Source organism: Cucurbita pepo, chromosome 10 (genome assembly GCF_057944985.1).
Source record: "Cucurbita pepo subsp. pepo isolate OVF chromosome 10, ASM5794498v1, whole genome shotgun sequence".
NCBI classification, from domain to species: Eukaryota; Viridiplantae; Streptophyta; class Magnoliopsida; order Cucurbitales; family Cucurbitaceae; genus Cucurbita; species Cucurbita pepo.
In genome coordinates this window covers 5,370,665-5,398,590 of record NC_141807.1, presented here as the reverse complement: position 1 = coordinate 5,398,590, position 27,926 = coordinate 5,370,665, and the positions used below count along the sequence as shown (strand labels likewise).

Sequence of the window (27,926 nt, the reverse complement as noted above, 5' to 3'; positions counted from 1 at the left end):
CTTAAATAGAGTTCGTAACTCGTTGAGTTGAGTTGTCGAGTCGTTCTTTTGTTCTTGTTTAAAAAAATATTGTTTATCCACAATACATGTTACAAACGTTAAATATTAGTAATCGTTTTTATAACAACACAAGCTTAACGCTAACAGATATTGTTCTCTTTGAGTTTTCTCTTTCGGGGTTCCTCGTAAGGTTTTTAAAGCGCGCCTGCGAGGGGCACCTTTATAAAGAATGCTTGGTTCTTCTCCCAAACCGAGGTGGGATCTCACAATCCACCCTTTTAGAAGATGCTGGCTTGGGCTCTTACAAATGGTATCGGAGCCAGACATCGGATGGTGTACCAGCAAGGACGATGAGCCTCGAAAGGGGGTGGACACCAGGCAGTGTGTCAGCGAGGATGCTGAGCTTTGAAAGGGGTGGACAACAGGTAGAGTACCAATGAGAACGTTGGGCCCCTGTGTATCGTGAGATCCCAAAGAAGAGAGGAACGAGTACCAGCAAGGACGCTGGTCCCTGAAGGGAGGTGGATTGTGAGATCCCACATCTGTTGAAGAGGGTTGCGAAATATTCTTAATAAGAGTAAGAGAATCTCTCCCTAGCAAATACGCATTTTAAAATTTTTTAGGGGAAACTCAAGAGAAAAAGTCCAAAGAAGACAATATCTACTAGCAGTGATCTTGGACTGTTACAGTTGTAAAGGTAGGGTAGGGTTCGGTTGGATTACAACCCTTTTTTTGAATGGATTAGATTGACCCAACTAAAAAAGTGTCAGCCCTACGTCCTCCCATCTCTATAGCTTAAAGGTTTTGACACAATCGCACTTTTGAAGGCAGCGGACTAGCGATTGTGCGGCACTCACTTTCCAACGACAAGTGAGCTAAGCCAATTTGTTCTTGCGTCGCCTACGGCCAAGTGACGTATGATCGAGCCTCTAGCCTCGGTTTTAAAAGAAGGTTTTAGAAAACGAGGGTAGAGAGAGATTTTTAAAAAAAACGTTATATAAGCAAGCAAGAGAGAGATAACAACGAGTTAGCATATATAACCTTGAGTAGGGGGAGTGGTTTTGTAGTTGATAATGGCATTAAAAACAGTCCAACGAACATGGTTGGGATCCAATGGAATATGAAAGAAACGAAAGGTGTTTGGGGTTTGAGCGTATGAAAGAGGAGAGACATTGGGTGGCGACAGAGGTGGAGGGGGGGAGCCCCACCGGAGCAGTTGCGGCCTGTCTGCCCCGTCACTCCTAATGAACAATCACCTCAATAAAACAAACTCAGTCCTTCTTGTCCCCCTCTTTCTTTTCTTGCTTTCTTCACTTCTCTCCTCATCATTCAACTCTTTATAACCCAAATCTTTTCATTTCTCTCTGCCTATGCTCGAGTTTATATTTTGTACGTATTCGAACCCGTTTGTGTGCAACTCGATCAATCGCTCACAAGACAACTCGCCTGCACCTTGTAACATTTGATTGTCAAGAAAACTCGTCAGAACCGTAGATACGCTTTGCTAAGGATTGTTAGGAGGGAGTCCCACATTGGGTAATTAAGGGGATAGTCGTGGGTTTATAAGTAAGGAATACATCTCCATTGGTATGAGTCATTTTGAGGAAACCAAAGGCAAAGCCACGAGAGATTATGCTCAAAGTGGATAATATCATATCATTGTGGAGGTTCGTGGTTACTCAAACTCATTTTCTCTAAGCCATTTATTATGTTATGATTCTGGTTTATCACTAACTCACTGTGAGATCTCACATTGGTTGGAGATGAGAACGAACAAGTTTTTATTGAAAACTAATGCCTAACATATTTGTTTTGAAACCTTGAGGGGAAGTGTTAAAAGAGAAAGTACAAAGAGGACAATATGTTAGCGGTGGGTTTGAGCTGACTATATCTGTTAGCAATGGATTTTAGTTGACTATATCTGTTAGCAGTGGATTTGAGCTGACTATATCTGTTAGTGATGAGTTTGAGCTGAAGTTGACAATATAAAGGGAAAGTGCAAAGAGGACAATATGTTAGCGGTGGATTTGAGCTGACTATATCTATTAGCGATGAGTTTGAGCTGAAGTTGACAATATAAAGAGAAAGTACAAAGAGTACAATATGTTAGCGGTAGATTTGAGCTGACTATATTTGTTAACGATGAGTTTGAGCTGAAGTTGACAATATAAAGGGAAAGTACAAAGAGTACAATATGTTAGCGGTGGATTTGAGCTGACTATATCTGTTAGCAATGGATGTGAGCTGACTATATCTGTTAGTAATGGATTTGAGCTGACTATATCTATTAGCGATGAGTTTGAGCTGAAGTTGACAATATAAAGGTAAAGTACAAAGAGGGGTTTGAGCTGACTATATCTGTTAGCAGTGGATTTGAGCTTACTATATCTAATAGCGATGAGTTTGAGCTGAAGTTGACAATATAAAGGTAAAGTACCAAGAGGGGTTTGAGCTGACTATATCTGTTAGAAGTGAGTTTGAGCTGACTATATGTGTTAGTGATGAATTTGAGCTGACAATATGGGCAGATATTGGGAAAGTAAAAAGAGGATAATATTGAATAACAGTGAGTTTGAGCAGACAATATCTGTTAGCAGTGAATAAATTTGGTTCGTGCATGTTTTATTTTTGTTTTAATTAAAAAAAATAATTATTAAGGTTTAAAGGAATGTTTTTATAAACTAATTAGAACACGTCATTACATGATAAAAATCAATAAAAATGAACGTTTGATACGGTACGAGACTAAATTGTTACATAATTTATTGATTAATAATATTTCTAAACCTTATTGATTAGAAAGAATAGATTATTGAGATATAAAAGTTGATTAAGTGATGTAAATATTATTTGGGAGGACGACTATTGGTAGCAGCCAATTTGTTCCCAAAGTCAAGCAACTCTTTACTTGTATCATCTCGATGAACAATGGCCTCGATGAAGCACAAGCACTCATTTTTATCTCCCGTTGCCATTTCAATCGCTTTCACCAACTCTTCCTCCGTTTCAACCTGTTCGTTTAATATTCAAACATTGTTCTTAACTACTTTATGCATCTCAATTAACTATACTTTGTTTAAAAAAACATACCTTGGTCGTCCAACAGTTACCGGTTTGATTGTGCATGGCCTCGACTAGACCCGTGTAGTCCCAGTTCTTGATGACATTGTACGGGCCGTCGTGAATCTCGACTTCGATTGTGTATCCACCGTTGTTTATTAGAAATATTATGTTTCTCTGGCCTAACCGTAGCATTGTTGACAAATCTTGTGGAGCCATCTGTTTATTTTTAAACAGAAACAGTGAAAAAATGGAGTAAAATTTCGAGAGTATTTTAAGAATTGTTGGGAGAGAATCTCTACGTCAGTTAATCATAAGTAAGGAATACTATGAGAGTTTATGGTCAAAGTGGACCATATCATACCATTGTGAAGAGTTGTGGTTTCTAACATGGTATCAGAGTCATGCCCTTAATTGTGTTATGTCAATAGAATTTTCAAATATCAAACAAAGAAGTTGTGAGTTTCGATGGTGTAGTCAAAAGTGACTAAAGTGTCGAACAAGTGATGTAGTTTGTTCGAAGGCTCTAGAAAAGGAGTTGAGACTCGATTTAGGGGAGTCTGTTCGAGAGCTCCATAGGCTTCAGGGGAGGCTCTATGGTGTACTCTGTTAAGGGGAGGATTTTTTAGGATTGTTCGGAGAGGAGTCCTAGCTCGATTCCATTGGTACGAGACCTCTTGGGAAATCAAAAGCAAAGCCACGAGAATTTATGCTCAAAGTGGATAATATCATATGAATGAAAATTTACCTGGAAGCTCCCATCGCCAATGCAAAGAACCACACGATCCTCGGGTGAAGCTTGAGCGTAGCCGAGCGTGGCGCCGAGAGACCACCCGATGGAGGCATAAACCAGCTGCATCTCGAACCTATATTTCTCCGAAGATTATTCCATTATCGTACTCATAATATTTAACCCATTGAGTTTAAAGTTTGGGAAGAATTTTACCCGCATGATCGTGGTAATTCTAGTTTTTGACAGTGAAACCATGAATCACCGGCTTCAGAAATTACCGCCATGTTTCCCGACAGCATTTTTTGTATATGTTTGAAAAGGACATTGACCCGCAAGGCCTCGCCCGGCTCCGACTGGGTAGGACCCGACTTTGGAATATAAATCCGAGTATAATTCTCGTAAGCTGTTGGATTGGGCTTGAGCCGCTTAGCAAGGGCCCGAAGAAAGTCCTTCATTAAAATCGGCCCAAAACTCGGCCCATTTGGAAACACAACGCGGTCCGATTCTACAATAATCGCCTTATTCTTCTTGTACGAAAGCGAGTAGCCGACGGTTTCCAGTTCGTCGAAAATAGCTCCGGCGAAGATTGAGGCGTCGGCGATTTCCACTGTCTCGCCGCAGAAGGCTGAGCTGAGTGATCCCCAGTAAGTTCCGATGAAATGACGGTGGTTCTCCGGGAACATGCCTTTAGCCGACGGCGTAACGGCGACTGCGTAGTCGCAAACATCGGCTAGCTCCACGAACGCCGCTTGTGCTTTAGCTACTCGCAGCTTCTTTCCGCCGACCATGACGGGTTTAACGGCGGTGTTTAGAAGCTGAGCTGCCATCTCCACCGCCATCTCCAAACCCATTTGGTTAGTTTGCTTGGAAGAGATGGAGAGTGGAAGGAATTGTTTCATAGAGAAAGAAGGATGAGGAATGGCCGCCAAATTGCAAGAAATGCTGATATAAACGGGCTTGCTCTGTTCCAAACACTTCGAAATTGCAGTATCGATCTCCCATTGTGCGTCTTCCAAATTGTTGATCACTGCCTACAGCCACAAGAACAGCAAAACAGAGCTCAAAAACAGAGACCCATAAAAATTTACAGCCAAACGGAGCTCAAAAACAGAGACTCATAAAAATTTACAGAAAAACAGAGCTCATAAACAGAGACCCATAGAAATTTACAGCAAAACAGAGCTAAAAAACAGAGACCCATAGAAATTTACAGCAAAACAGAGCTAAAAAACAGAGACCCATAAAAATTTACAGAAAAACAGAGCTCATAAACAGAGACCCATAAAGAATTACAGAAAAACATAGCTCATAAACAGAGACCCATAAAAATTTACAGCAAAACAGAGCTAAAAAACAGAGACCCATAGGAAATTAACAGCAAAACAGAGCAAAAAAGCAGAGACCCGTCAAAAATTTACACACCCATTTCAGTAAGACTACCTGATAACAGGTGACATTTTGAAAGCATCGGAGCTCTTGACTGAAATCCGGCAGGCCAATGGTATGGTGGAGAATCTTGTTACTCCCATATTCGTTCGAGTTTGGTGCACCCACGATGCAAACCAGAGGAAGATCCTCTGAGTAAGCACCGGCAATGGCGTTGATCAGGCTGAGCCCACCCACAGTGAAGGTGACAACACAGGCACCAACGCCACGGCGTCTGGCGTAGCCATCAGCGGCATACCCAGCATTGAGCTCGCTACAACACCCCACAAGGTTTAGGCCTTTTTCTGCCACGAAGTAATCGAGCAGCACGAGATTGGAGTCGCCTGGAACCGAGAAGATATCCGAGACGCCAATTTGAACGAGGCGGCGGGCTAGGTAGTGGCCCAAGGTAGACGGTGTAACCATGGACTCGACTATTTCGACTCCATTGTTACAATTATTAGTTTGAAGTTTTGATTGGGGTTTGTACGAACCATTGGAAGTCGGAGGCTTGAGCATAGACCGAACCGCTGCCATTGGCATTGGTATTGTCGAGGAGAAGGTTTCGGCTTGGAACCCGTTTTCGAGGTTGATCGGCATAATTGTATGTATAAAAATTAGAACTCGAAACGAAGAACAAAGAAAATTTAGAAGAATTTGTATTTGTGTATTGGGTTTCTTTTTTGCTCATACTTATATTGGTTGATTTTGTAACCTATCAAGAACTTTGGTTACGTTTAAGATCATAAAAGATTAAACCTTCATCACTTGGTCGGTTTTATGTTTTGGAGTCAAAATTTAAGTCTTAATTCACTTGTTGATTAATTTAAGGTAAAATGGAAGTTATCATTAATTGAAAAATTCCTTGATGAAATTGGAACTTATAACTATATGTAATAATAATAATTAATTAATGAATAAGCTTTCGGGATTAGAGGTTTATATGAAAGAAATAATCCCGAGGTTTATACGCCAAAAATAAATAACAAATATAGAAGTGTAAGGTGTAAGTCAAGAGAATAGAAGAAGAGATTCAAGCGTGCAACTTCGTACCAATGCCTTACTGCCTACTATATTACCTTACCTTACGAGCGAGATAAGTGAAACAAACCTCGATAAGTACCAGTAAACAATACCATATATGCTATAATGTAATTTCTATAAAGTTTTTGGTTACTAGCTATCTATTTAACTAGAGTAGTATTTAAGGGGGAGAAATGTATGGAATGGAACCCACTATTTTTAGAATAAATAAATAAGACCTTGCACATGTTTGTTTATTGATCTAAGTTGTATACTAAGCCAATAACAATATGTAGATGATACATGAAGACGTAATTTAGTGTCTAAAATTCTACATTGAACAAGTGTATCAATCCAAGCCAATCGCTAGAAGTACAGTCTCTTTGGACTTTTGAGTAGGCTTCCCCACACAGTTAAAGATAAGTTCTGTTAAACATACAATCAAAAGAAGAAAACAGTGCCATAATTGAAAGGATGGAAAGGAGGAAGCAGATCAAAAGGAGTAATTCATTCCATTCCTGCGATGTTGAATCCATTAGCCCAGCCTGTTAAGAAAACTTGGTTCAATAATCTTCTAATCATGCATGCTAACAATGGAGTCCACAGTTTTTGTGGGATAACCAGGTCTTAATTTCCGAATCATCAACAGTTTTTGTGGGATAACCAGGTCTTAATTTCCGAATCATCAACAGTTTTTGTGGGATAACCAGGTCTTAATTTCCGGATCATCACCAGCTTTTTGTGGGCTGAAGTTGTTGCATTGCATGAGAAGTAATTCGATCAGATCCATTAGGCATTAGTAAGACTGTATATTTAATGTGGGCAATGTGATCGCCTGCAAAGTAACCAATTGCACGAGGAGCAAATGAACCATACAAACTACACCTGAAACAAAATTAAAATTAATTTCAAAGGAGGAAAAAAATGCTACCAGGCTTATAATAGACAGGATAGGTTTGCAGCAGATCGTGATTAACACATTCAACTAGTCCCAAAGAGGATTCAATTAGCCAATAGAAACCCGTCTCGTATTCAATGAAAAAAAATGAAAACTCCACAAGAAAGAAGGCATTTATAAATCACAAAACATTCAACTACGTATAAACCAAGCCCAATAACATTACACATGATATGATAGCAACTTATGATGTCAATAAAGATGGTTAAAAAACAATAGATTGCCTGAAAAAGTAGCATGCCCTATCAGAGTAACTATGACAAAAGCCTCATTTGGAATACATTCCATAGCTTCCATAAAGTATTCATCATGTAGGGCTCTTGGTCAAACAAGCAGAGATAGAAAACATAAGAGACAACCACTATTTGCCACAAAATTGAAGGAATAAGTGCACTAAAAAACTATTTACACAACATAACGATATTTTAAGCACTAACCAAAACTCCAACAGCATAACTGTGAGTCTAAAGGCTTCAAATTATCACTAAATGTGATTCCAAGTTATGGGGAAACAGATTATTGATTAATAATAGAAAGTCTACACATTAGTATAAGACATCACAGGAGAATATCATCAGAATGTATATCTTACAACAATTTGGACAATTGGGACATAGGCATCATCCATGGAAATCAGCCTATGATATACCAAATTTGACCATTCACACTATAGGCAACAGGGAAAAGAGGTAATCCACAAGTCACAGATCACCTCGGCAAAGTTGCCTTCATTATTTGGTTATGGGAAAGCACATCATTTGTTCATAATATAAACTCCAGGTGCTATTATAAGACATCACAAGAGATTATCATGGCAATATATTTTGTATGTAATTTGGACAATTGATACCATAGGCATCATCCATGAAATGTCAACCTATAAAACCCCAAATTAACCATACACAATCTAGGCAACAGGGAAAAGAGGTAATCCACAAGTTACAAATTACCTCGGCAAAGTTGCCTTTCATCTAGTTCAGGGAAAACATATCTTTTGTTCATCATATAAACTCTAGCCACTACTATAAGACATCACAAGAGATTATCATGGGAATATGTTTTGTATGTATTTTGGACAATTGAGACCATAGGCATCATCCATGAAATGTCAACCTATAAAACCCCAAATTAACCATACACAATCTAGGCAACAGGGAAAAGAGGTAATCCACAAGTTACAAATTACCTCGGCAAAGTTGCCTTTCATCTAGTTCAGGGAAAACATATCTTTTGTTCATCATATAAACTCTAGCCACTACTATAAGACATCACAAGAGATTATCATGGGAATATGTTTTGTATGTATTTTGGACAAATTGAGACCATAGGCATCATCCATGAAATGTCAACCTATAAAACCCCAAATTAACCATACACAATCTAGGCAACAGGGAAAAGAGGTAACCCACAAGTTACAAATTACCTCGGCAAAGTTGCCTTCATCTAGTACAGGGAAACTTTTGTTAAGCATATAAACTCTAGCCACTACTATAAGACATCACAAGAGATTATCACGGCAATATGTTTTGTATGTATTTTGGACAATTGAGACCATAGGCATCATCCATGGAATGTCAACCTACAAAATCCCAAATTAACCATACACAATGTAGGCAACAGGGAAAAGAGGTAACCCACAAGTGACAAATTACCTCGGCAAAGTTGCCTTCATCTAGTTGAGGGAAAGCATATCTTTTTGTTAATAATATAAACTCTAGCCACTATCATAAGACATCACAAGAGATTATCATGGCAGTATATTTCGTATGTAATTTGGACAATTGAGACCATAGGCATCATACATAAGATGTCAACCTACAAAATTCCAAATTAACCATACACAATATAGGCAACAGGGAAAAGAGGTAACCCACAAGTCACAAATTACCTCGGCAAAGTTGCCTTCATAATCCAGTTATGGGGAAATGGATTGTTTAACCATAGAGACTTCACCCACTATCATAAGATCACAATAGATTTTCGTGACAATTTATATTTTATCTCAAATTTGACATACACAATATAAGCAACAGGGAAAAGAGGCAAACCCCAAGTTCTATATCACCTCGGCAAAGCTGCCTGATAACCAGTGCATTATAGTTGCTTATATCTTGAGTATATTTCCTTCTTCCATCACTGTTTCATCGCTAACTAGGGGTGAAAAGTGGCCGCCAGTTTTGTTTCAGAGATGCAAATTGGAAAGGCAACGCCCGTTCTATCTTCATCTGAACATTCTTATACATGTTGCTAGTTTTCCTTCACATTCAAACAAAAAAAGAACTTGCTAAAAAACGATTAGCGCAAGCTGGAGAAATTTTGAAGATCTAATTTTAAAGCCTACTCTCTGAGAAAAGAAATCGCCTTCTTCGCAAATGTCAACGATTTTAACATTAGGTTACATTCGGATATCACCAGCTGCATTGCCTCTGCAACATTGTTTCATTTCCAACAACAATATCATAAATGACATATCAGAACATCGAAGAGTAATTAAGCCGCGAGATCAATCAGACATGCTAATGATGAAGAAAAGGGAAAAGATTGTAATAGAAAAACAGAGATAACTCACCGTTTATGATCTCGGCAACATTTTTGTAGTTTGTAACAACATCCGGAGAGTAGAGATCCAACTCCACCTCCTCCCTTTCATCGTCCGACGGCATTACTTTGGAGATTCAGAAACCTTTCAGCAACGTGAAGCGAAGGAGAACTCAAGTTCACCAGCTAAGAACAACAAAAACAGTGGAAATTGAAAGTAGCAACTCTCGAACTGGAAGCATAAGGCAGAGAAGAAAACTAGGGTTCACTCTCCATCTCCGCCTGCCTTTGTTTATATAGGAACAGCTCTGTGCTGATTAGGGTTTTGGGTTCCTTTTTTTTTTTCTTTTCTTTTTTCTTTTTTCTTGGGAGGTCGAATTTTCTAATTCGTTCATCACTTGAATTAATGAGTTTTTTTTTTTTTTTTTTTTTTTTTTTTTTTTTTTACTTAAAATAGATTTTGTGTTTATATATAATATATATACTGCAAAAAAAAATTTAATTGGTTAAAAATATTTTAATTTTTTTTAAGTCTAAAAATACTTTTAAATTTTTTTTAAAAAAATAATAAATATATTTGAAATGAAATTGGTTAATATTTATTTTAAAAATACTTAACTTTAAAAAATACTTCATCTTTTAAAAAAATTATTAATATCTTTTATATTTTTTAAAAAATTTAAAACTTAAAATATATATAAATTATATTACCCTTAATACCACCTTTTCAACCCTACTAATAAACTTTTAGAAATAACCATGTGTAGTAAAAAAAAATTAATTTTTATTATAAAGTTTAGGGGTTAATCTGAACATTTTTTTAAACATAATACTTTATTTTTTAAATTTTTTTTAAATTAAAAATATTAATGAAACTTACTGTTCAAAAATATTTTTAAAATAAAGTGTTTATCTATCTAAAAACTGACAGTAAATATAATTTTTAGATTTTTTTTTTAACTTTTAAAAATTTAGAGATATTTTTTTAAATCGGTTATGAGTTTTTTCTTTTATTAATTTCACATCGAGATAATCAATGGTATTTTTTTTTTTATTCAATATAGATTGAAGAGAAATCTCTTTATGATCTACTTTCAGCCATTAGAAATACGTTGATCGGTGAAGATACATGTATTAAGTCCTAACATACTCGCTAAATGGTAATTTAACATGGATTCGACGTCTTGGAGTCAAGCCAAGTTTAGATCAGCCTTGTAATAATGAAACCAACCGACAAAAAACGTTAAGGTTGAAAAGATTAATGCACCAATTGTGGTACAACATATTTAATTTTGGAAAAACACCATGAAAACAAACATGTAGTAGAAAAATTACGTCGGCATGCTATAAAGTAGGAAAATTCTATGATATCAAGCCAAGAATACAAGATGTAGTTTGTTCGATGAGAAATAAAAGGAATATAGAAAGTTTGAGCGGTTGAAGGTAAAAGAGTTTTCTTTTTCAAAAGTAACATAGAGAAAAGCAACGACTCGAGCTCCTAATTCATGTTGATTAGACTTCATAATTAATAATTTGATCTTAATACTAATTTTATTATCCGAATCGTATGAAAAATTCAAGGTCATTAGTATAATAAAATCATATTAAGTAATAACTTAAAGAGTTTATAGTATATGAATAAAATTGAGTGTTAAACACTAGGCTTTCTGCCGTCCGACCACTACATAAGCCACTGGGGAAGAAAGCTCTTTGAGCTCCCCTTCATTCGTTGCTAAGCCAAGGTTCCAGGTCTCCAAGTCAACTTGCGCTTTTTCGAAGAATCCTGCACCCATGGACATACGGCCTGTAATACAACCCTTGTAACAGTTGCAAATAGTTTGATCCAAATTGTTAATGGGAAGGGCAATATATGCGAGCAGTGGACTTGGACTGCTATATTAGAGACAGACACCAAACAGTGGCCTAGTGAGGATGGGAGAGAAACTAAGGAAGGGTTGGGCATAAGAGTAGAGATCCACGTGTCGACACAGTGCACAAAGACGACAGTTTTAATGACGTGTCTTGAAGAAATGGCTTATTCGCACCGGAATTCGCCGCGTTTGCCATATTACGTGTCCATTTCACAAGGCGTTTCGTCATCGGAGCTCTTCCAATTTCCGGCTTATAAATGAACTCCCAGAACCGTCCCTTTCCACCACTTCTTCAAACTTCAAAAAATTTAAGGCCTTACATATACGCACAAACCAGAAAGCAAGAAAAGAAGGAATATGGCGGCGCAGCAGGAAAGATCGGAGCTGGAGGCCAAAGCAAAGCAGGGAGAGACCGTTGTTCCGGGCGGAACCGGCGGGAAAAGCCTCGAAGCTCAAGAACGCCTCGCTGAAGGTAATAATTATTAGGAATCACCCTCTTCAAACAAGCTTAATCGAGACTCGGTTCCTTTTTTGGAGTCTTCGAAGTACATATTTTGTTCATATCTTTTGATTTGAGAATTTTATTAATATGATTAAGTTAAGGGCATGACACGGGTGCCAGCTTAAATCAAGCTCTCGATATTGTCTATAGGATTAAGCATTTAATCCAAGTCAAGGGTATGACACTGGTGACATGTTAAATCAGGCTTTACAATGGTATAATATTGTCTATTTTAAGCATCCAAGGTTTTTCAGCATCGAATTTTATTGATATGACTAAGTTGAACATGACTCTGATATCATGTTACGAATTACGGCTGAATTTTATGGATATGATTAAGGCAAGAGCAGGACTCTTTTATCATGTTAAGAATGGCAACTCTCTGTTTTTTATGGTTGAATTTTATTAACAGTTAAGGGTATGATTCTAATACCATGTTGTTACGAATTACGGATCGGTCGAATTTTATTATTGATATGATTAAGTTAAGGGCATGGTCAGTTATTTGTTATGAACGGATAAGTGAAACTTGGTTGGTTGAAGGTCGGAGCCGGGGCGGGCAGACGAGGAAAGAGCAGCTGGGGCATGAAGGGTATCAGGAGATGGGGCACCGGGGAGGAGAGACGAGAAGGGAGCAGATGGGGCAAGAAGGGTACCAAGAGATGGGCAAGAAGGGTGGGCTGAGCACCATGGATAAGTCCGCCGCCGAGCGGGTGGAGGAGGAAGGAATCGAGATCGACGAGTCCAAGTTCAGGACCAAGGACCGCTGAACCACCCTGGCTTTGGTGTATGTACAATAATATGTATGTGGGCGGGTGTTTTTCATTTCCTTTACTGTTCTCCTTTTATGGTTGCCTTTTGTTTTCTCGACACGTGTACGTCGGCCGGGCCATCTCTTATCGGTTGTCTTGGCTGCCGGCTGTCGGGGGGGTTTGGTGTTTGTGGAAGGGACGAATTTTGCTGTACCTTGTGTTCTCTTCTACATGGAAATAGAAGTAGGGGGGCTTGAAGTTATAAACTTATGCCATGCTTGAATATTGGTTTTATTTTGTTATAATTTACGTTTGTTCGTGTCATACACGCCATTATCTACCATTTCGACTTGTTTCGAGATATCTGTTAGGAATCGAATTTTAATTAAGTCTAAAATCTAATGTAGATATCTTGAACATTCATTCATCAATTCATCTAGGTTCAGGTTCTCTTCTCAAACGTTGGACTCTTTCGTGTCCATGTTGGGGCACAATCTAACGCCCAACACGAGTTGGGTATAGAAGTTGTAAAAAGACGCGAAATCTCTCGACCCATGCCAATGGGTTAATCTCTAGTTAATCCACAGGAAATCAGAACTCCTCCCCGACATGTGAAATTGGAATTCCCCGACATGTGAAATTGGAATTCCCCGACATGTGAAATTGGAATTCCCCGACAATTAGAATTCCCCGACATGTGAAATTGGAATTCCCCGACAATTGGAATTCCCCGACATGTGAAATTGGAATTCCCCGACATGTGAAATTGGAATTCCCCGACATGTGAAATTGGAATTCCCCGATATGTGAAATTGGAATTCCCTCATTCGTTAGGTGAAATCGGAGCAAGTTGCGTGATAGTGAAATTGGAATTCCCCCATATGTGAAATTGGAATTCCCTCATTCGTTAGGTGAAATCGGAGCAAGTTGCATGATAGTTTGGTTCTCCTTTCAAAACCAAAAATTCAAGAAGGAAAACGTGATAGTTTGGTTCTTTCAAAACGAAAAATTCAAGAAGGAAAAGTGAAAGAGAAGGATCCGAGGTTTTAGGTTTTAGAGTTATATGGGGATAGAATTTCTTCAAAACCTTCTTAGAATTTCTTCAACAAGGTTTTAGAGTTAGATGAGGATAGAATTTCTTCAAAACCTTTTTAGAATTTCTTCAAAACCTTTTCGGTCGATTTATCTCCTTATTCGCCCTTTATTAGTTCATAAATAATATTTACATGAACATAAATAATATCTCTTTATTCGCCTTGTACGGTCGATTTATCTCCTTATTCGCCCTTTATTAGTTCATAAATAATATTTACATGAACATAAATAATATCTTAATATCTCCTTATTCGCCCTTTATTAGTTTATATGAACATGATAAGAACAATATTTACATCATGATATTTACATCAACATGATAAGAGGTTCATAGGTTCATAATTCAATTAAGAATAAAATAAATAAAAAATTAAATTAGTTCATAATAATATTTACCTAAACATAATAAGATCTTCATATTTCAATTAAGAATAAAATAAATAAAATTAAATTAGTTCATAATAATATTTACATAAACATGATAAGATCTTCATATTTCAATTAAGAATAAAATAAATAAAAAATAAATAAAATTAAATTAGTTTCTAATAATATTTACATAAACATGATAGATGTTCATAATTCAATTAAGAATAAAATAAATAAAAATTAATGATTAAAATGAAACATGTTCATAATTCAATTAAGAATAAAATAAATAAAAATTAATGATTAAAATGAATAAAATAAATAAAAATTAATGATTAAAGTGAAACTTCAGTTTTAAGAATCGAACAGTTCTGATTTCAAATGTCATGACATTTTGAAATTTCTCGCACCGGAACCTTTGTCATTATATGTCTAAAATATTTTGATAAAATACTAAAATAATCACATCAATTTTTTATACGACAAATTTCAATGGAGTTATCTAATAAAAATAGCATTTATTTGGAAGTTTGACCAGTGCCACCTCATTTTAATTTTAGACAGAGGCAACGCTTTTGTAAATAAAAATATAGATTTAAAAAAGAAAAAAAAAAGGTTAATATATAAAAATAAAAATGATTGAATATTAGAAAATAGGTACGGTCCCTATATAGTTCTAGATAGCCATACAATATTAATTTTTATAAATATATATATTTTATATAATTTTTTTAATTTTTTTATATTGAAAATTAAATTTTTAAAAATTATGTTGGTTAAATATTGTTTATATTATATTTGTACTTATCTAATATGATTTAATTTATTAAAATCTATTATATTTTTAATAGAAATCATTTTAGAAAATAGAAATGATCAATTAAAGAATTTATTAAAGAGGAATTTTGTAAAATATATATATATATATATATATATATATATATATATATATATATAAAGAAAAGGGAAAACAACATCCGAGAAATAAAAAAAAATTCTCAGAAATTGTGGTATTTAAGAACAATAATAATTATTACTCCCATTTTTTTTTTATAGGTTTGGTTTGTTCCGTCTTAATCAAGGTAGATTAGGGGTCGCGTCGGAATGGTCGGTAGCTGCTTAGTCTCATTCGAGAGTCTAATCTCTTTGTACTGTTTTTTTATCAAAGAAAAAAGGGAGTCGATTTGGTTCCTTCCCTTCCACTGCATAGCTGCGCTAGCATGTACTACGAGCCCTTTGTCCCACGCATCTAACCTGCTCGCGTATTCACCTGTTCCACCGAAAACTCTCATTTGTTGAAGGGGAGCATAGTGCACTTTAGGCACCGAGCGAGAAAGGTCTCTTCTTTCGTTTCGGTTTATTCACTGATCTAAAACTTAGCACTTGTTTTCTTATTGATTCCAGGTGCGGTGTTCTTGAATGAAGTCGAAACGAACCGAATTAGCACTTCTCAGATCAGGCTAGGCCTCTCCAGCTCCACTAGGCACCGAGGCCCTAGATGCGCTAGCGATCAGTACATAGGAGAGTGGTTGCCCGGGTTTCTCGGCCGGGAATCTTGCACCTCGCGTTCATGATATCTACATTCAACTGTGTCCCGGAGACACAGTCGAAGCACGGCCAGTGTGCTTCTTCCACGACATGCTCTAGCCCCGGGTGTATTCCAGTGATAACCATGCATGAGAAGAAAGTTGAGGACATATCTGAAAACAAATGTTGATAGATGAGTCGGCATGCTAGGATGTTGGAACCGCTACCAGATTAATTTCTCCTCAACACGTGTCATTCTTTTGACACTAGAAGACAATTTTAGACTGAGTAATCACCTACGTGTCAGTCACCCAATGCTCTATGGTCCACTATCTGCCACGTAGACACTGCGAAGTGTCCATTTTGCCCTTTTTTTTGGGACTTACAAAGCTCAAATTCTATATAAACCTGAGTGGCAAAAAGAGATAGCATACAACAATCTTGTAACGTTAAAGCTAAGTATTTGACACAGTAAGAGAGAGAGAGATGTCGTCGGAGCAGGAAAGATGTGAACTCGACGCCAGGGCTAGGCAAGGGGAGACTGTCGTCCCCGGTGGAACTGGGGGGAAGAGTCTGGAAGCTCAGGAGCACCTTGCAGAAGGTGTACCGACTTGTCGACTTTTATACTTCTAATTCTCTAAAAACACCTTTTAATCCTTTGAAAAGAGCACTTAGGAAGCCAGAAACTTGGGGTACGCTCAAAATATGTAGTTTTGTCTAACCAATTCTAAGCTGAACCTACTAAAATCCTCACCTCAAGCAACTAACTATGGAAACTCTTTATACTGCCTTGCAAGTACTGAACTGACTAGAGAGGTTTTGTTCGATGGTGAAATGCAGGGCGGAGCCGTGGGGGTCAGACGAGGAAGGAGCAGTTGGGACACGAAGGGTACCAAGAGATGGGCCGTAAAGGAGGGTTGAGCAACTCGGGTATGCCAGGAGGAGAGCGTGCGGCTGAGGAAGGGGTTGAAATTGACGAGTCCAAGTTCAGGGCTAAGTAAAAGCTTTCATAATGTCGTTGGCTTTCTTTTAAGTGTGTGCTTTCTTTTGGAGCATCTTGAATAAATCATGTCCTTGGATGCCTTACCCTACAGTGTCGGGTGTGTATATGGATGTTTCTGCTTGAAGTGAGAAATTAATGTCCTCTCTATCAGAGAACACCACCTAAAATCCTACATATGGCTAAACAGAACTAAATATATAAGTGTTTTTCAATCCTAAGTGTTCTCAAGAACTAAGTATCTTAATTATAACGATGTTGATAATTTTGAGACAGTTGCAAGTAAAATGCATCAAATAGAATACTAGAATCTAAACGAGAAGAAATTTAAGCCAGCATAGTTGGTTGGCCGACCTGAAAAATATATGAGCCAGCCGGAAGCAAGAGAACAGAATTCCAGTATGTATGCATATTCTGATTCAATTGCAACCTGAAGTAAGGAGACGTATCTCATTAGAAACCGAGAAAATTCACGTGTAATGCACAAACTAAATCTGTTGAAGGCTTTGAAGAACTGAGGAAATTTTGTTCCTACTTTAATCGTTAAATAAGACCTTATTGTGACACAATCCTAAATCAAAGCTTTGAAATATGCTGATAGAGATCCAAAACTGGTTTACCAAACCAGGCGAATGTAACCTGACTTGGTCTGGCTGCTGCTGGGGTAGTCTGCAGACTTTGCTGTCTGCTCTTGCTGGCATTGCGTTTGTCACGCATGTCTGTACGTGTACGTACGTTTGATTTTCCGCATGCTAGAGTTCAATGGCTGGTTGCAAGAGCAGTGATCAACAGCCCCAGCACAAGAAATGGCTGGGCACTGGCCTGAAATGTTAATGCAAACGTAAATTGAAAAAAAAGTTAAAAAAAAAAAAAAAAACGATCGACTCCACGAACTCGATCAATTCAATCATGGGTTGGGTGGGTTGGTTGGGTAGTTTATGAATTATACTAAAATAAACCCATTCAAATTTATTAATAATTATTCATTTAAAATATATATATATATACTTAATAACATAATTATTTTTTTGATCAGTTATTCTGGAACTATTTAAGGTAATTTTTTAAAATATATATTTATAAATTTTAAATAAAATAAAAATTTGAATAAACTATTTAATTGATTTTTTTTTTTTTTTTTTTTTTTTTGTAACCAGATATAAAAATCTCAACTCAACCCAACAAAATCTGTAAAAAGAAATATAAAGAAGTATAAAGAAGCTGACAAATCTGGCGTGGTAGTGGCAGGTAGGTACACGATTATGGACGTCATGGGGTTCGGACCACTTAAAGTTGTTGGATAGGGCAGAACGATAATGCTTTGACAAATAGCACAGAGAGAAACGGCTCTATATAGCAGTTTCTATGAACGCAATTCTACACTTTAAAGAAGAATTTGAGTACCTGATATTTGACATCGTACTTGACGGGGTCCTTGAGAAAGTATTTGAACTGCAAAAACCATAATAGAATGCATTAGTCGAGTATTAATGTTCGTTGCAACTAAAAGGAAAGTTCAGCTAGAAGGCTGATTGTCGAATCAAACACAACTATTCAATTATAATTAAAGAAAATAGAAAGAGATGGGATCACAATTTACATCCCAATACTTGAATACCAAATAATACCCCCTTACATTACTAGACAGTTGTTCAGCAGCGGCTGCCTACTTAAGAGAAAACTGACACCATATGACGTTTCTTTAAAAGTATATACCTGGAAAAAAACTTGGGGAGCAATTAGAGCAAGGAGGGCTAATGCATAATACGGCTTGCCAGCTCCCAACAGATAACCTGCAATAAGTAATAGTATTTGCGGTCACGTTCATGTCAAATATGGTAGAGGGAACAGTGTAATTAGCTTGCAGATCAAAGTCCCGATTCTAGTCCTTATGATTTCTGGATCTACATCGCAAATAAATAGCAATTTTCATTTTATACACATGGCAGGATGATAGCTTTTAAGCCTTTAGTATGAGAGACCCATATATGGTTTTTGTGGAGGAAAGTGGGAAGTCCCACGTTGGCTAATTTAGAGAATGATCATGGATTTTTAAGTAAAGAATACATCTCAATTGGCATGAGACCTTTTGGAGAAAACAAAAAACAAAGCCGCGATAGCTTATGCTCAAAGTGGACAATATCATACCATCGTAGAGATTCATGTTTCCTAACAGTTTCCTTCAAGAATGCAGTTCATAGAACACCATCTTTCAGACCTTGGCATTCAGGAATATTATTTTGGTAGAGAAGGCAAAGAGAGATCGAGCAATCTATCTTTCCAACAATCAGAATGCAGAATATTAAATATTCGCTTGTTGCAAACAAACTTTTGGGATTCTTATCCTTATCTCAGTTAATTGTTACGTTGAGAATCAGAGATATCATCTGCAGTACTTTCAACATTGCTCAATTCCTTCGGTGGCTAACAAAGCTTAATAGATGTAGGCACATTGGAGGTGGTTCGATATTATAGAAGAGCACAACTATTACAAAATTCAATAGAAGGGTGCATGTACGAAAAGATGAAACTCAAACATGGTGAAGACCCTACAAAATGTAAATTACCAGACAGGCAGAAGCCAAGAAATGATCAACTTATGTTCTTATTTTTCAATGGTCTGGTGACCTTAATTTTGCGCATGGATTTAAAGTGAAGACCCCTTGAATAAAACAGTGCTAAAAGAATTACCAGCAACAGATAATTGAGTTATGTCAATAGCGCCAACGCAAATCCATTTAGCAGTTTCAGCACCAAAAGCTACTGGAAGTGACTGTAAGAGCAGTAAACAATAAAAGCTGACAATAGAATAACAAAACAAAAAGAATCTAATAAGACCAAAATTAGTTTTACAAATCAAAGACTGTTTTAGAATGAAATACCTGAAGTCCTAAAGCTCTATCCCCCTCAACACTTTTGAAATCATTTACAATGCCTATTCCAAACTGGTTAAGGCAAATCAGAAGGCAGTCGCATTAGTATTGGATTTTGTGAAAGTAGGAACTCAAAAAATAAATTGAGCGTACTCCAGCTATGCTGTACAAGAGTGTAAGAACCACAATATCAGGAGCGAGTGTTCCAAATAAAGCTTGACCTGCCCACCTGAGATTAAAAATTAGCTGTTACTGGAAAGGGAAAACTTATCATATTATAAAGAACAGAGAAAATTTTGTAATACATATGATTATTGTAGAGCCTGGAACAATCCAATTAACTTTATATAAACAATAAATTGAAGATAACTGCAAACTAGCCATCGATTGGACGTTCCATGTATAGGATTCAAGTTCGACACACGTGGTTCCACTCGAAGTGCATTAGAAGTTTATAAAGTATTCATTATCTAAATTTGTGTGGATAAAGTGTAATCATAACATTAGATTTCATGGTCAATAGAGAAAGGATGTTCTCCTTTGATCAGCTTTTGCCCATAGGATAACAATATGCTCAAAAGTCCAAGGCCATTCAAATGAGTGTGAATATTAATCACTGACCAGAGATACGAAGAAAGCTTTCAAATTTTCATATGAAACGCAATTGACTTTGTCGACCTGTCAATTGCAGTAATTTCGGTGACATTTTTATTCACTACCAATGTATATCAATTTACCAATTACTAAAGATCACAGGATTTCGCACCATGGTAAACTGATATAACTAGCTCCAAGAGCACAATTTCCAATCCATCCATTTTGTTTAAGCTGCAACCACAAAATAAATGCTCTTATCATTCAGAAGATCCAATTTTAGAAACAAAAACCTTTGACTTACCTTTAGAGGTGGAGCAGAGTATATGTATGATAACAAAGAGCCACCCAGAGCAAGGTAGAAGACTATAGGAAAGTCATGCCCTGCCTAAGAAGGATAAGAACGAAATTCAGGAAAAACAATACATATGAAAGATGAGTATGTTCTATCAATTCAATGAACCTACCCACACATCTAACAAACCAGCCAAGCCAAGTCCTCCCAGAAGCAACACCCATATTTGTGCCATAACCTGATAAAATTTATGGAAGGAAGAAACCATTAAGGAAGGATAATATGCCTTTGCTAATGAATATCAAGTGGTTTAGCTCATACCTCATTCTCAGATATTGCCCCAGATGGGATTGGACGATAAGGTTCATTAATTGCATCAATTTCTCGATCATACCAATCATTGATCGTCTAAAAAAACCAAAGTACCAGTTCTATTTTATTTGTGCATGAATAATACTTTCATAAGTCATAGGAAAGCTTTACATTAAAAAGAGTTTACCTGCGTGTAGCCAGTGAGAAATGGACCAGACATAAGCATGCAAGTAATTGATTTAGCCACATCCTCGAAATTCCAATGGAAGTTACCTGTGAAAAAAAGCATGTATCATTGAAGGCATATTCAATGATTCAGTGAGGTAACTAATCAATGAAGCAGAAAAAAGGTCAGTTAGTCCTATCCCTAATTTATCTCTACGTGTAATCACTCCTTTGACCACCATTGATGCATTAGACCATATAATACACAACATGAGAGTAGATCTTAAAGTTCTTATCAGAGAAGAACTCACTCTCATCATCAGACGACTAAGACATAAGTTGACGGTAATATGTGTTAGTGATTCATCAAAAACTTTTCAAATTCAATTTTAATGTCTTATTATGTAGAATTTGATTACCAGAAGCAGCAGCTCCACACACTACTCCCCAAACCAAGGGCGGCCATGTAACAGGCTTTGTCAATTGAAGACGAATCTTCCATTTATTCTGCATAAATGACATGAAGAACTTATTAACGACTTACTGTGATATGTACATTAAAATCTTCCTAAAAAACAAGCTTAGGACATGGTAACTCACAGTTTCTAGCGCAGCACCTTTAATTCCAAGAAGCTGATTGAAGCTCGAACCACCACTCGCCGGCGCTTTATCTGGTGCCTGAGATTTAACTGATCAAAGCGAATAAGCAAAATATAAATAAGCAGAAAATCATGAAAAGAAAAAAAATAAATAAAGCAGCTCAAATTTAATCGTTTCTAAAGTTTTGAGAAATCTACACTGCAAGATTCAGAGTATTCCCCTGGTCCACATTAAAAAGGAAGCAAAACGAAAAAAAAAAAAAAAAAAACGCATGAAAGACCTTCATTCTTGTCAGTTTCAGCGGCAATAACCGATAGTCTCCTTCCTGGAAAAATGAACAATCCGTCGTTACTAATATAAAAAGAATTAGCACATGATATCTCAAAATCGGCATTGAAGCCAGAGAAGTCCGTGAAGAATAACAAGAAACTCAGAACAGTCATGCACGTAACACAGAGTTTCATTCTTCGATTTCAAAGCTCTTGGATATCAATGTATATTCATTTATGTTGTTTTCAGAAACTGTTGATGCATTACAGAGTGAACTCACTAGAAAACGAAACAGAAACCGGCGATAGAGCATACTGATTTCGAACTCGATTGGCTTGGATGCTCGATGATCTCACAAATGGAGCTGTATTCAGCGTCAACGCCATTGAAGCACTATCTCCAGTGCTTCTTGGAACTCCCACTAAGACTCTAAGATCCTGCGCGGAGAGAAAGAGGAGACACTATGGTGAAATTTAACCAGCTTAGAATGTGAAACAATAAAATAATAATAATAATAATAATATACATAGAAATAAAGTTAACCGGACTATTATCGAGGAGGGTAATTTTACTCTACATCTTAGCTTACCATAATCAAGATGTTCTCACTTAAGTGGTGACCATGTTTCAAGTTACAACAATATATTTATTAACATATTTTATAAACAAACTTTATACATTTATTAACATAATCTTTAATATTACAACATAGTTTTAATATTAAAAAAATTTACAACATAATTTTAATTTAAATATTATTTTTAAAATCTCAAAATTAATTGATTTATCTCTGTTTATATATTAAACGAAGCGAGGTAGAGAATTGGGTGGGGACGAAGAATATAATCTCGTCCCCGACCCTATTTATCAGGGTAAAACATGTTTCACACTCACTCTCCATTCTCTGTCTAAATCGGGAATCTCCTCCGTGTTCAAGGTAGGTCTCAGTGGTAAAATAGACCCGTTGTATATTAACAAATCAGCAAATAAATAAATAACAAATAGAAATAGTTGGGCCGGCCCATTGGGCTTATTCAGACGAGCGTTCGACTAAGAGGGCAATCTTGTCAAATGGATTAGTCCTTCCATTTATTTATTTATTATTATTATTTTTTTTTTTTTTACAACTTTAGATCAATTCCATGATAAATTATTCGGGTAAACGGCCAAATAGAGAGTCGAAATTTTATTTAATATTGAATTGTATACATGAAAAATATATATATATATCTCAAATTTATATTCATATATTATTAGAATAGGCAGATTCAACTATTATTACAAGACAACTATGTATCAGTTTCATTAAATAAAATTATCTTATTACTTATATTTTTCAATTATTTATTCTCTTTATTATATGCTAGCTCACATCTTATAAGTTAGGTAAAGATTAAGATGACTATGTTTTTTTTTTTTTTTTTTTTTTGTTAGAATTATATAATTAAACTCGAGCACCTTTATGGTTCATTTTTTTATACTAAATTATGTAATTTGTCTAAAATAATATTTATAAATCTTGAAAAGCTTCCCTATCCTTAAATTAAAAATAAATAAATAAAAACTTTAATGCTATTAATATTTTGTTTCAAAAATAACTTTAATGTTAGTTAAAAATTAATTAACCCTTCTATTTGAAAAAAAGATTCAAAATTATCTTTACCGCTAGTATTATGTTTAGAAACTATTAATGATTTTCATCTAAAACTAACCGTGAAAATATTTTTAATTTTGTTTTTTAAGTTTAAGGGTTGTTGATTTTTTTCCTTTGTTTATAATTTAGGAGTATTTTTTTTCGGACAAAGTGTAAATTTTCAGTGTATTTTTATAAATTTAGCCTTTTAACTTTAATTATCAAATTTTAAAATAATAAAATTATCGACTTTTAAAATAATAATTGATATCTTATTTAACGCGCTGGATTATGACAATTTAACGTTAACTAATGGAAAACATTAAAATAAAAAATATATTATAATTTTATCAATAACTTTGTTGCGAAAATTAATAAATATAAATAATAACTATTAAAAAACGTGATTAGTGACTAAGGTTGAGCAAATAATACATTATTTGTGTCCTTCCAAATATATATAGATATATATATATATATTATTGGAGCACTAGCACTTTAAAATAAAATAAAATAAAATAAAAAGGCAGTTTCAACCCATTTCCACCTTTTAAATTATTTACTAATTAATATAAATAAAGTTGAAAATGATTTTCCACTAAAAGAAAGGAACATAAAAGTAACTAAATTACCACGTTGTAACTTTACTCCAAAAAAAACTCTTTAATAACCATTTTATATTGTAAAAAAGTGGTAGTTGCTCGCAATTTCTTTATCATATATTTACTTTTTTAAGAATATTGTTTAATACCTTAGGAATTTTCTTTTTATTATCATTATTTTCGGCAGGTTAGATTAGTGACTTGGGTAATTTAAATAGAGTCCACAATCCAACCTAGTCTAAATCTCTGGACTTACCTCCATTCCTAGAGGACCCATATGAGACGGAAGCTCCACGTTCTGTCTTGAAGCTTAGCCTTTCCAGTAATGGGGCCTAGAGACCGATATGGTAATTGGTTTAGGTAGGGCGGTTAGCCTACTACAGACACCTGTAACGATTAGTGCTTGAAGCTAAGATCCACAAAGTTATGCATGGGACTCGCCCTTTACCTCGAAATGAAGAGCGGAAACATAGAGACGGGATTTGACATCCTATTGCGGGAGGGAGCCTCGCAAGCTAGGCTTCTAAAGATGATTTAGGGTAGGTTGAGTTGTAAATGTATGTTCGAGTTAGTTAGATTGACGTGATAAAAACAATGTCAACCCACGAACCGAACCGAATCTTCGATTTTCTAAAATTTAAATTGAAATTGTCCTCACCACCCACATTTAAACTCTTACACATGTGATGCGGTCTCGAAGGTGCCGTTCAATTTGGCTTCATCGTTGAAGCACATCGACCACTGTGTTTTACTCTCAAATTTAGACAAACAACTTCTTCACGTGGCTTTCACAGCTTGTGGATGAGGACAAAGAGATCTATTGTTTCTTCTTAAGCTTTATGCTTTACTTAAATAAAATTATTTTCTAAATTTCATACTATTTCAACTAGAACAGGGATCAAGGTCGGTCGGTGAGACGATGGGGGATAAGCTTCATCGTCGAGAGGGAAACAACCCGGATCACCAGTTAAGGCCTCTAATGACCACTCAGTGATAAACGAGGTAGGGGTGTAGAGACAGCCACGAAGTTTGCCTACAAGCAGCCACCCTTGAAAGAATGCGTAATAGGTCACTGATCTACCGCTCTTGCGGAGAATGAATGTTTCAAGCACAGCAAAGCAAAGGAATAATTATGCACTCAAAGCAGAAGATGAGAAGGGCTAAGTGATCTGCCAAAGCTATGAGATGTAAAAATGCATCGGTAGGAGAGCGTTCTGCCTTAGAGGAAAGTACTCGCAGAATAGAGTTTACAGTCAAAATCAACCAAACTAACTCAATCCAACTCTATATTCCAATCCAACTCTATATTCCCGAGTAGATAGGGTTAGATTATAACTCTATTTTTCAGATTAGTCGGGTTGATCCCGACAAAAGAAAGTATCAACTCGTGGACCGATCTGAATTTTCTATTTTAAAAAAATTAACCCAACTTAAAAAAAAATCTAATCTAACTCGACTCTCCTCGACTCAACACCTTTATGATTTTGGTTGGTATGAACACTGCTCGAACTGCAGACCATGTCTAGCACTTGGTTTCCAAAGGGAATCCATTATCCAACACACATGAAAGTAAAGCAATCCACCACTGCCAAAGATTCATGGCTTTAATAATTTAGCTTATATGCTAAACTCCCCTAACATCTCCTCCTCCAATAAATAATTCCGAAGAATTTGTTCCAATTCTACGGATCACTTGTTTCACTTATAATGTAACACTCGAGTAAAGAAGAGGAGTACATGAATGAATCGAGACTACATTTGAATGATAACGATCCTGATGATAGGATTACTAAGAAAGACTTAAAAGAATCAGAAGTCACTACCTATATCAACATAGCGCACCTTCGTTTTCAGCCGCTCAATCATAGAAACTTTAAATTTAAGCATATTTTGCTTAACCCAATTCCATTATTGGGTAACCTCCTGAAAATCTTTATCAAATGCACGTAAGTAAAAACAAATCATGTTGGATGATGACAAGAGAATTTCACGACACACAGGTCACGAATCCTAGACATGGATGTCACTTCAATCCTAATAAGATTCTAAACCAAACACGAACATATATTTTAAAATTGGCAACATTTCGATAGACAATTTCAAAAATTTTCTTTTTACAGTTCAGCAATACAACCGTACAAGATCAACCATCAACTTTTGTGACAAGAATTGATATCGTATCTCTGAATTAGGCTTGAATTGACAATTTAAAAAATCTTCATTATTCTATAATCGATATTCTTTGCCCATCCCCATCTCCATCTCCGACCGTGTGTACCGAAAGCATATTCCAAGAACCCTTCCCTTGGACAAGGACATGTCTTGGGAGATGCCAAGTTTGTTGTGTGATGTGCACTAAACTTGGCGCAAGGAACCAAACGATCTGAATTAAAAATTAAAAATTAAAAAATGTAGGTTATTTTTTTTTTGGGATATTTTACTTAAATTTAATTATTTTAATAATTTTATTAAAAAACTTAAATATTCAGTATCATTGGCTTTGGCATACGTAATGCAAAAAGGTCACAGACAATAATAAGGGAATATTTGGTTGATAATTATTTTTTAAAAATAAAAAGTTTATTTCTTTTATTTTTTTTTTGGAAATAATCCTATTTTCAAAATTAAGATGAAATTAAATAATATTAATATGATTTACAGCTATTTTCAAAATATGAATTTTTTAATTTTTTAATTCACAAATCTATTAATTTTTAATTTTTTATTAACACATTAAATTTGTGATTTAATATAAATTTATATTTTAATATAGATAAAAATAATTTTATAGAGGGTAGGGCGGGACCCATGAGGGACTAATTTCACGAAGCTGAGCTGGAAACATGATCAAGATCGGCCAAATCTTATCCATTTTATTTATAAAAAAATAAAAAATAAAAAAACAATAAAGCAAGAAATCATTGTTCCCTGATTGATAAAAAAAAATAAATATAAAATCCAGTTATTTTCTAATTATTTTTTCCATCACTCAAACATTCCTCAAGATCCAATTCATAATTAATTCCATAAATATTTAGAATTTGATTAATTTTTTATAATTTCGAATTTAGCATATTAATTTAAAAATCGCTCTCATTCAGATATTGTCTCGGTTTATATACTTTCCATGTTTAATAATAAATAGAATAAAAATTTAAGAAGGTTTAATAGAAATAATTAATATTTACAAATTTATATTCGATGAACCTATCAATAAAAGACGAATATTTTTATAAATAATTATATTTATAAGAATTATTTAAGTTAATAATTAATTTTGCTTTTACTTCCAAACTAAGTTATATATTTGTAAATAATATTGTTTAATCTTTAATATTTATATCTTATTATTCTCCAATTTATAAATATTTTAATAATTGTATACATATATACCTTTGCATAAAATAAAAATAAATAACAAAAATAATAATAATCCACACATTTTCAAGATGCCACAGACACGGCAGGCTTGAAAGAGACCTCGATCCACTCTTCTCATAACACGATTCTTCATTTCCCTCATTGTGGGCCCCACCGTTTTACACGTGCCTCATGCCACGCCGATAGAATTTTTATTTTTATTTTTATTTTTTAAAATTCAAATAACATCATATATGAAAATAATGATAATTGATCTGATATATCACGTCAATTAGAGAGAAGAACAAGTGACAGTAAAGACGCTGAGCCTCAAAAGAAGGTTAATTGTGAGATCCCACATTGATTAGA

At 35.4% G+C, this 27,926-nt stretch overlaps 5 protein-coding genes across 15 annotated transcripts; 2 read left to right on the top strand and 3 right to left on the bottom strand.

Annotated features, from left to right (window-relative positions):
• Positions 1–2,825: 2,825 nt before the first annotated feature.
• Positions 2,826–5,818, bottom strand: LOC111803735 (pyruvate decarboxylase 1-like). Its single transcript, XM_023688267.2, has 5 exons — positions 5,234–5,818; positions 4,007–4,824; positions 3,809–3,926; positions 3,091–3,279; positions 2,826–3,011 (listed from the first exon to the last, which is right to left on the bottom strand). Exons 1-5 carry the CDS (start codon positions 5,816–5,818, stop codon positions 2,847–2,849), a joined length of 1,875 nt encoding a protein of 624 aa, XP_023544035.1. The 3' UTR covers positions 2,826–2,846.
• Positions 5,819–6,466: 648 nt separating this feature from the next.
• LOC111804203 (ERBB-3 BINDING PROTEIN 1) lies at positions 6,467–10,039 on the bottom strand. Of its 7 annotated transcripts, none has more exons than XM_087127958.1 (5): positions 9,769–10,039; positions 9,541–9,625; positions 9,248–9,455; positions 9,088–9,155; positions 6,467–7,126 (listed from the first exon to the last, which is right to left on the bottom strand). In XM_087127958.1, the coding sequence occupies exons 1-3, from the start codon at positions 9,860–9,862 to the stop codon at positions 9,347–9,349; spliced, it is 288 nt and encodes a 95-aa protein (XP_086984084.1). In that variant the 5' UTR covers positions 9,863–10,039; the 3' UTR covers positions 6,467–7,126; positions 9,088–9,155; positions 9,248–9,346. The 7 variants fall into 7 exon arrangements, with proteins under 7 accessions (XP_086984084.1, XP_086984085.1, XP_086984083.1 ...); XM_087127959.1 differs by having other exon boundaries at positions 7,912–9,155; positions 9,265–9,455; XM_087127957.1 differs by having other exon boundaries at positions 9,265–9,455.
• Positions 10,040–11,885: 1,846 nt separating this feature from the next.
• Positions 11,886–13,167, top strand: EM1 (Stress induced protein). Its single transcript, XM_023688958.2, has 2 exons — positions 11,886–12,080; positions 12,654–13,167. Exons 1-2 carry the CDS (start codon positions 11,966–11,968, stop codon positions 12,878–12,880), a joined length of 342 nt encoding a protein of 113 aa, XP_023544726.1. The 5' UTR covers positions 11,886–11,965; the 3' UTR covers positions 12,881–13,167.
• Positions 13,168–15,350: 2,183 nt separating this feature from the next.
• Positions 15,351–22,445, bottom strand: G4 (UbiA prenyltransferase family protein). Of its 5 annotated transcripts, XR_002816362.2 has the most exons (17): positions 22,243–22,445; positions 21,973–22,017; positions 21,693–21,781; positions 21,512–21,599; positions 21,115–21,200; positions 20,937–21,023; positions 20,788–20,853; positions 20,625–20,708; positions 20,493–20,554; positions 19,880–19,955; positions 19,736–19,798; positions 19,545–19,626; positions 18,570–18,646; positions 18,258–18,305; positions 17,493–17,675; positions 17,208–17,283; positions 15,351–16,026 (listed from the first exon to the last, which is right to left on the bottom strand). XR_002816362.2 is itself a non-coding variant. In XM_023687571.2 (15 exons), exons 1-15 carry the CDS (start codon positions 22,346–22,348, stop codon positions 17,613–17,615), a joined length of 1,122 nt encoding a protein of 373 aa, XP_023543339.1. In that variant the 5' UTR covers positions 22,349–22,445; the 3' UTR covers positions 17,272–17,612. The 5 variants fall into 5 exon arrangements, 3 of the variants coding, with proteins under 3 accessions (XP_023543339.1, XP_023543340.1, XP_023543341.1); XR_015422732.1 differs by lacking the exon at positions 15,351–16,026 and having other exon boundaries at positions 17,148–17,283; XM_023687571.2 differs by lacking the exon at positions 15,351–16,026 and having other exon boundaries at positions 17,272–17,675.
• On the top strand, positions 16,284–16,939 carry GEA6 (Stress induced protein). Its single transcript, XM_023687574.2, has 2 exons — positions 16,284–16,454; positions 16,694–16,939. Exons 1-2 carry the CDS (start codon positions 16,340–16,342, stop codon positions 16,852–16,854), a joined length of 276 nt encoding a protein of 91 aa, XP_023543342.1. The 5' UTR covers positions 16,284–16,339; the 3' UTR covers positions 16,855–16,939.
• Positions 22,446–27,926: the final 5,481 nt, after the last annotated feature.

Coding starts and splice junctions, on each gene's coding strand:
- LOC111803735 (XM_023688267.2), bottom strand. CDS start 5,818: ATGCCGATCAACCTCGAAAACGGGTTCCAAGCCGAAACCTTCTCCTCG. Junction 4,825..5,233: donor AAAATGTCACCTGTTATCAG/GTAGTCTTACTG, acceptor TTGTGGCTGTAG/GCAGTGATCAACAATTTGGA. Junction 3,012..3,090: donor GTAACTGTTGGACGACCAAG/GTATGTTTTTTT, acceptor TTAAACGAACAG/GTTGAAACGGAGGAAGAGTT.
- LOC111804203 (XM_087127956.1), bottom strand. CDS start 9,862: ATGCCGTCGGACGATGAAAGGGAGGAGGTGGAGTTGGATCTCTACTCT. Junction 9,626..9,768: donor TGTTGCCGAGATCATAAACG/GTGAGTTATCTC, acceptor ACAATGTTGCAG/AGGCAATGCAGCTGGTGATA. Junction 9,456..9,540: donor GCGATTTCTTTTCTCAGAGA/GTAGGCTTTAAA, acceptor TTGAATGTGAAG/GAAAACTAGCAACATGTATA.
- EM1 (XM_023688958.2), top strand. CDS start 11,966: ATGGCGGCGCAGCAGGAAAGATCGGAGCTGGAGGCCAAAGCAAAGCAG. Junction 12,081..12,653: donor TCAAGAACGCCTCGCTGAAG/GTAATAATTATT, acceptor GGTTGGTTGAAG/GTCGGAGCCGGGGCGGGCAG.
- GEA6 (XM_023687574.2), top strand. CDS start 16,340: ATGTCGTCGGAGCAGGAAAGATGTGAACTCGACGCCAGGGCTAGGCAA. Junction 16,455..16,693: donor TCAGGAGCACCTTGCAGAAG/GTGTACCGACTT, acceptor GGTGAAATGCAG/GGCGGAGCCGTGGGGGTCAG.
- G4 (XM_023687571.2), bottom strand. CDS start 22,348: ATGGCGTTGACGCTGAATACAGCTCCATTTGTGAGATCATCGAGCATC. Junction 20,555..20,624: donor ACTCTGCTCCACCTCTAAAG/GTAAGTCAAAGG, acceptor TTGTGGTTGCAG/CTTAAACAAAATGGATGGAT. Junction 19,627..19,735: donor ATAGAGCTTTAGGACTTCAG/GTATTTCATTCT, acceptor CTGCTCTTACAG/TCACTTCCAGTAGCTTTTGG.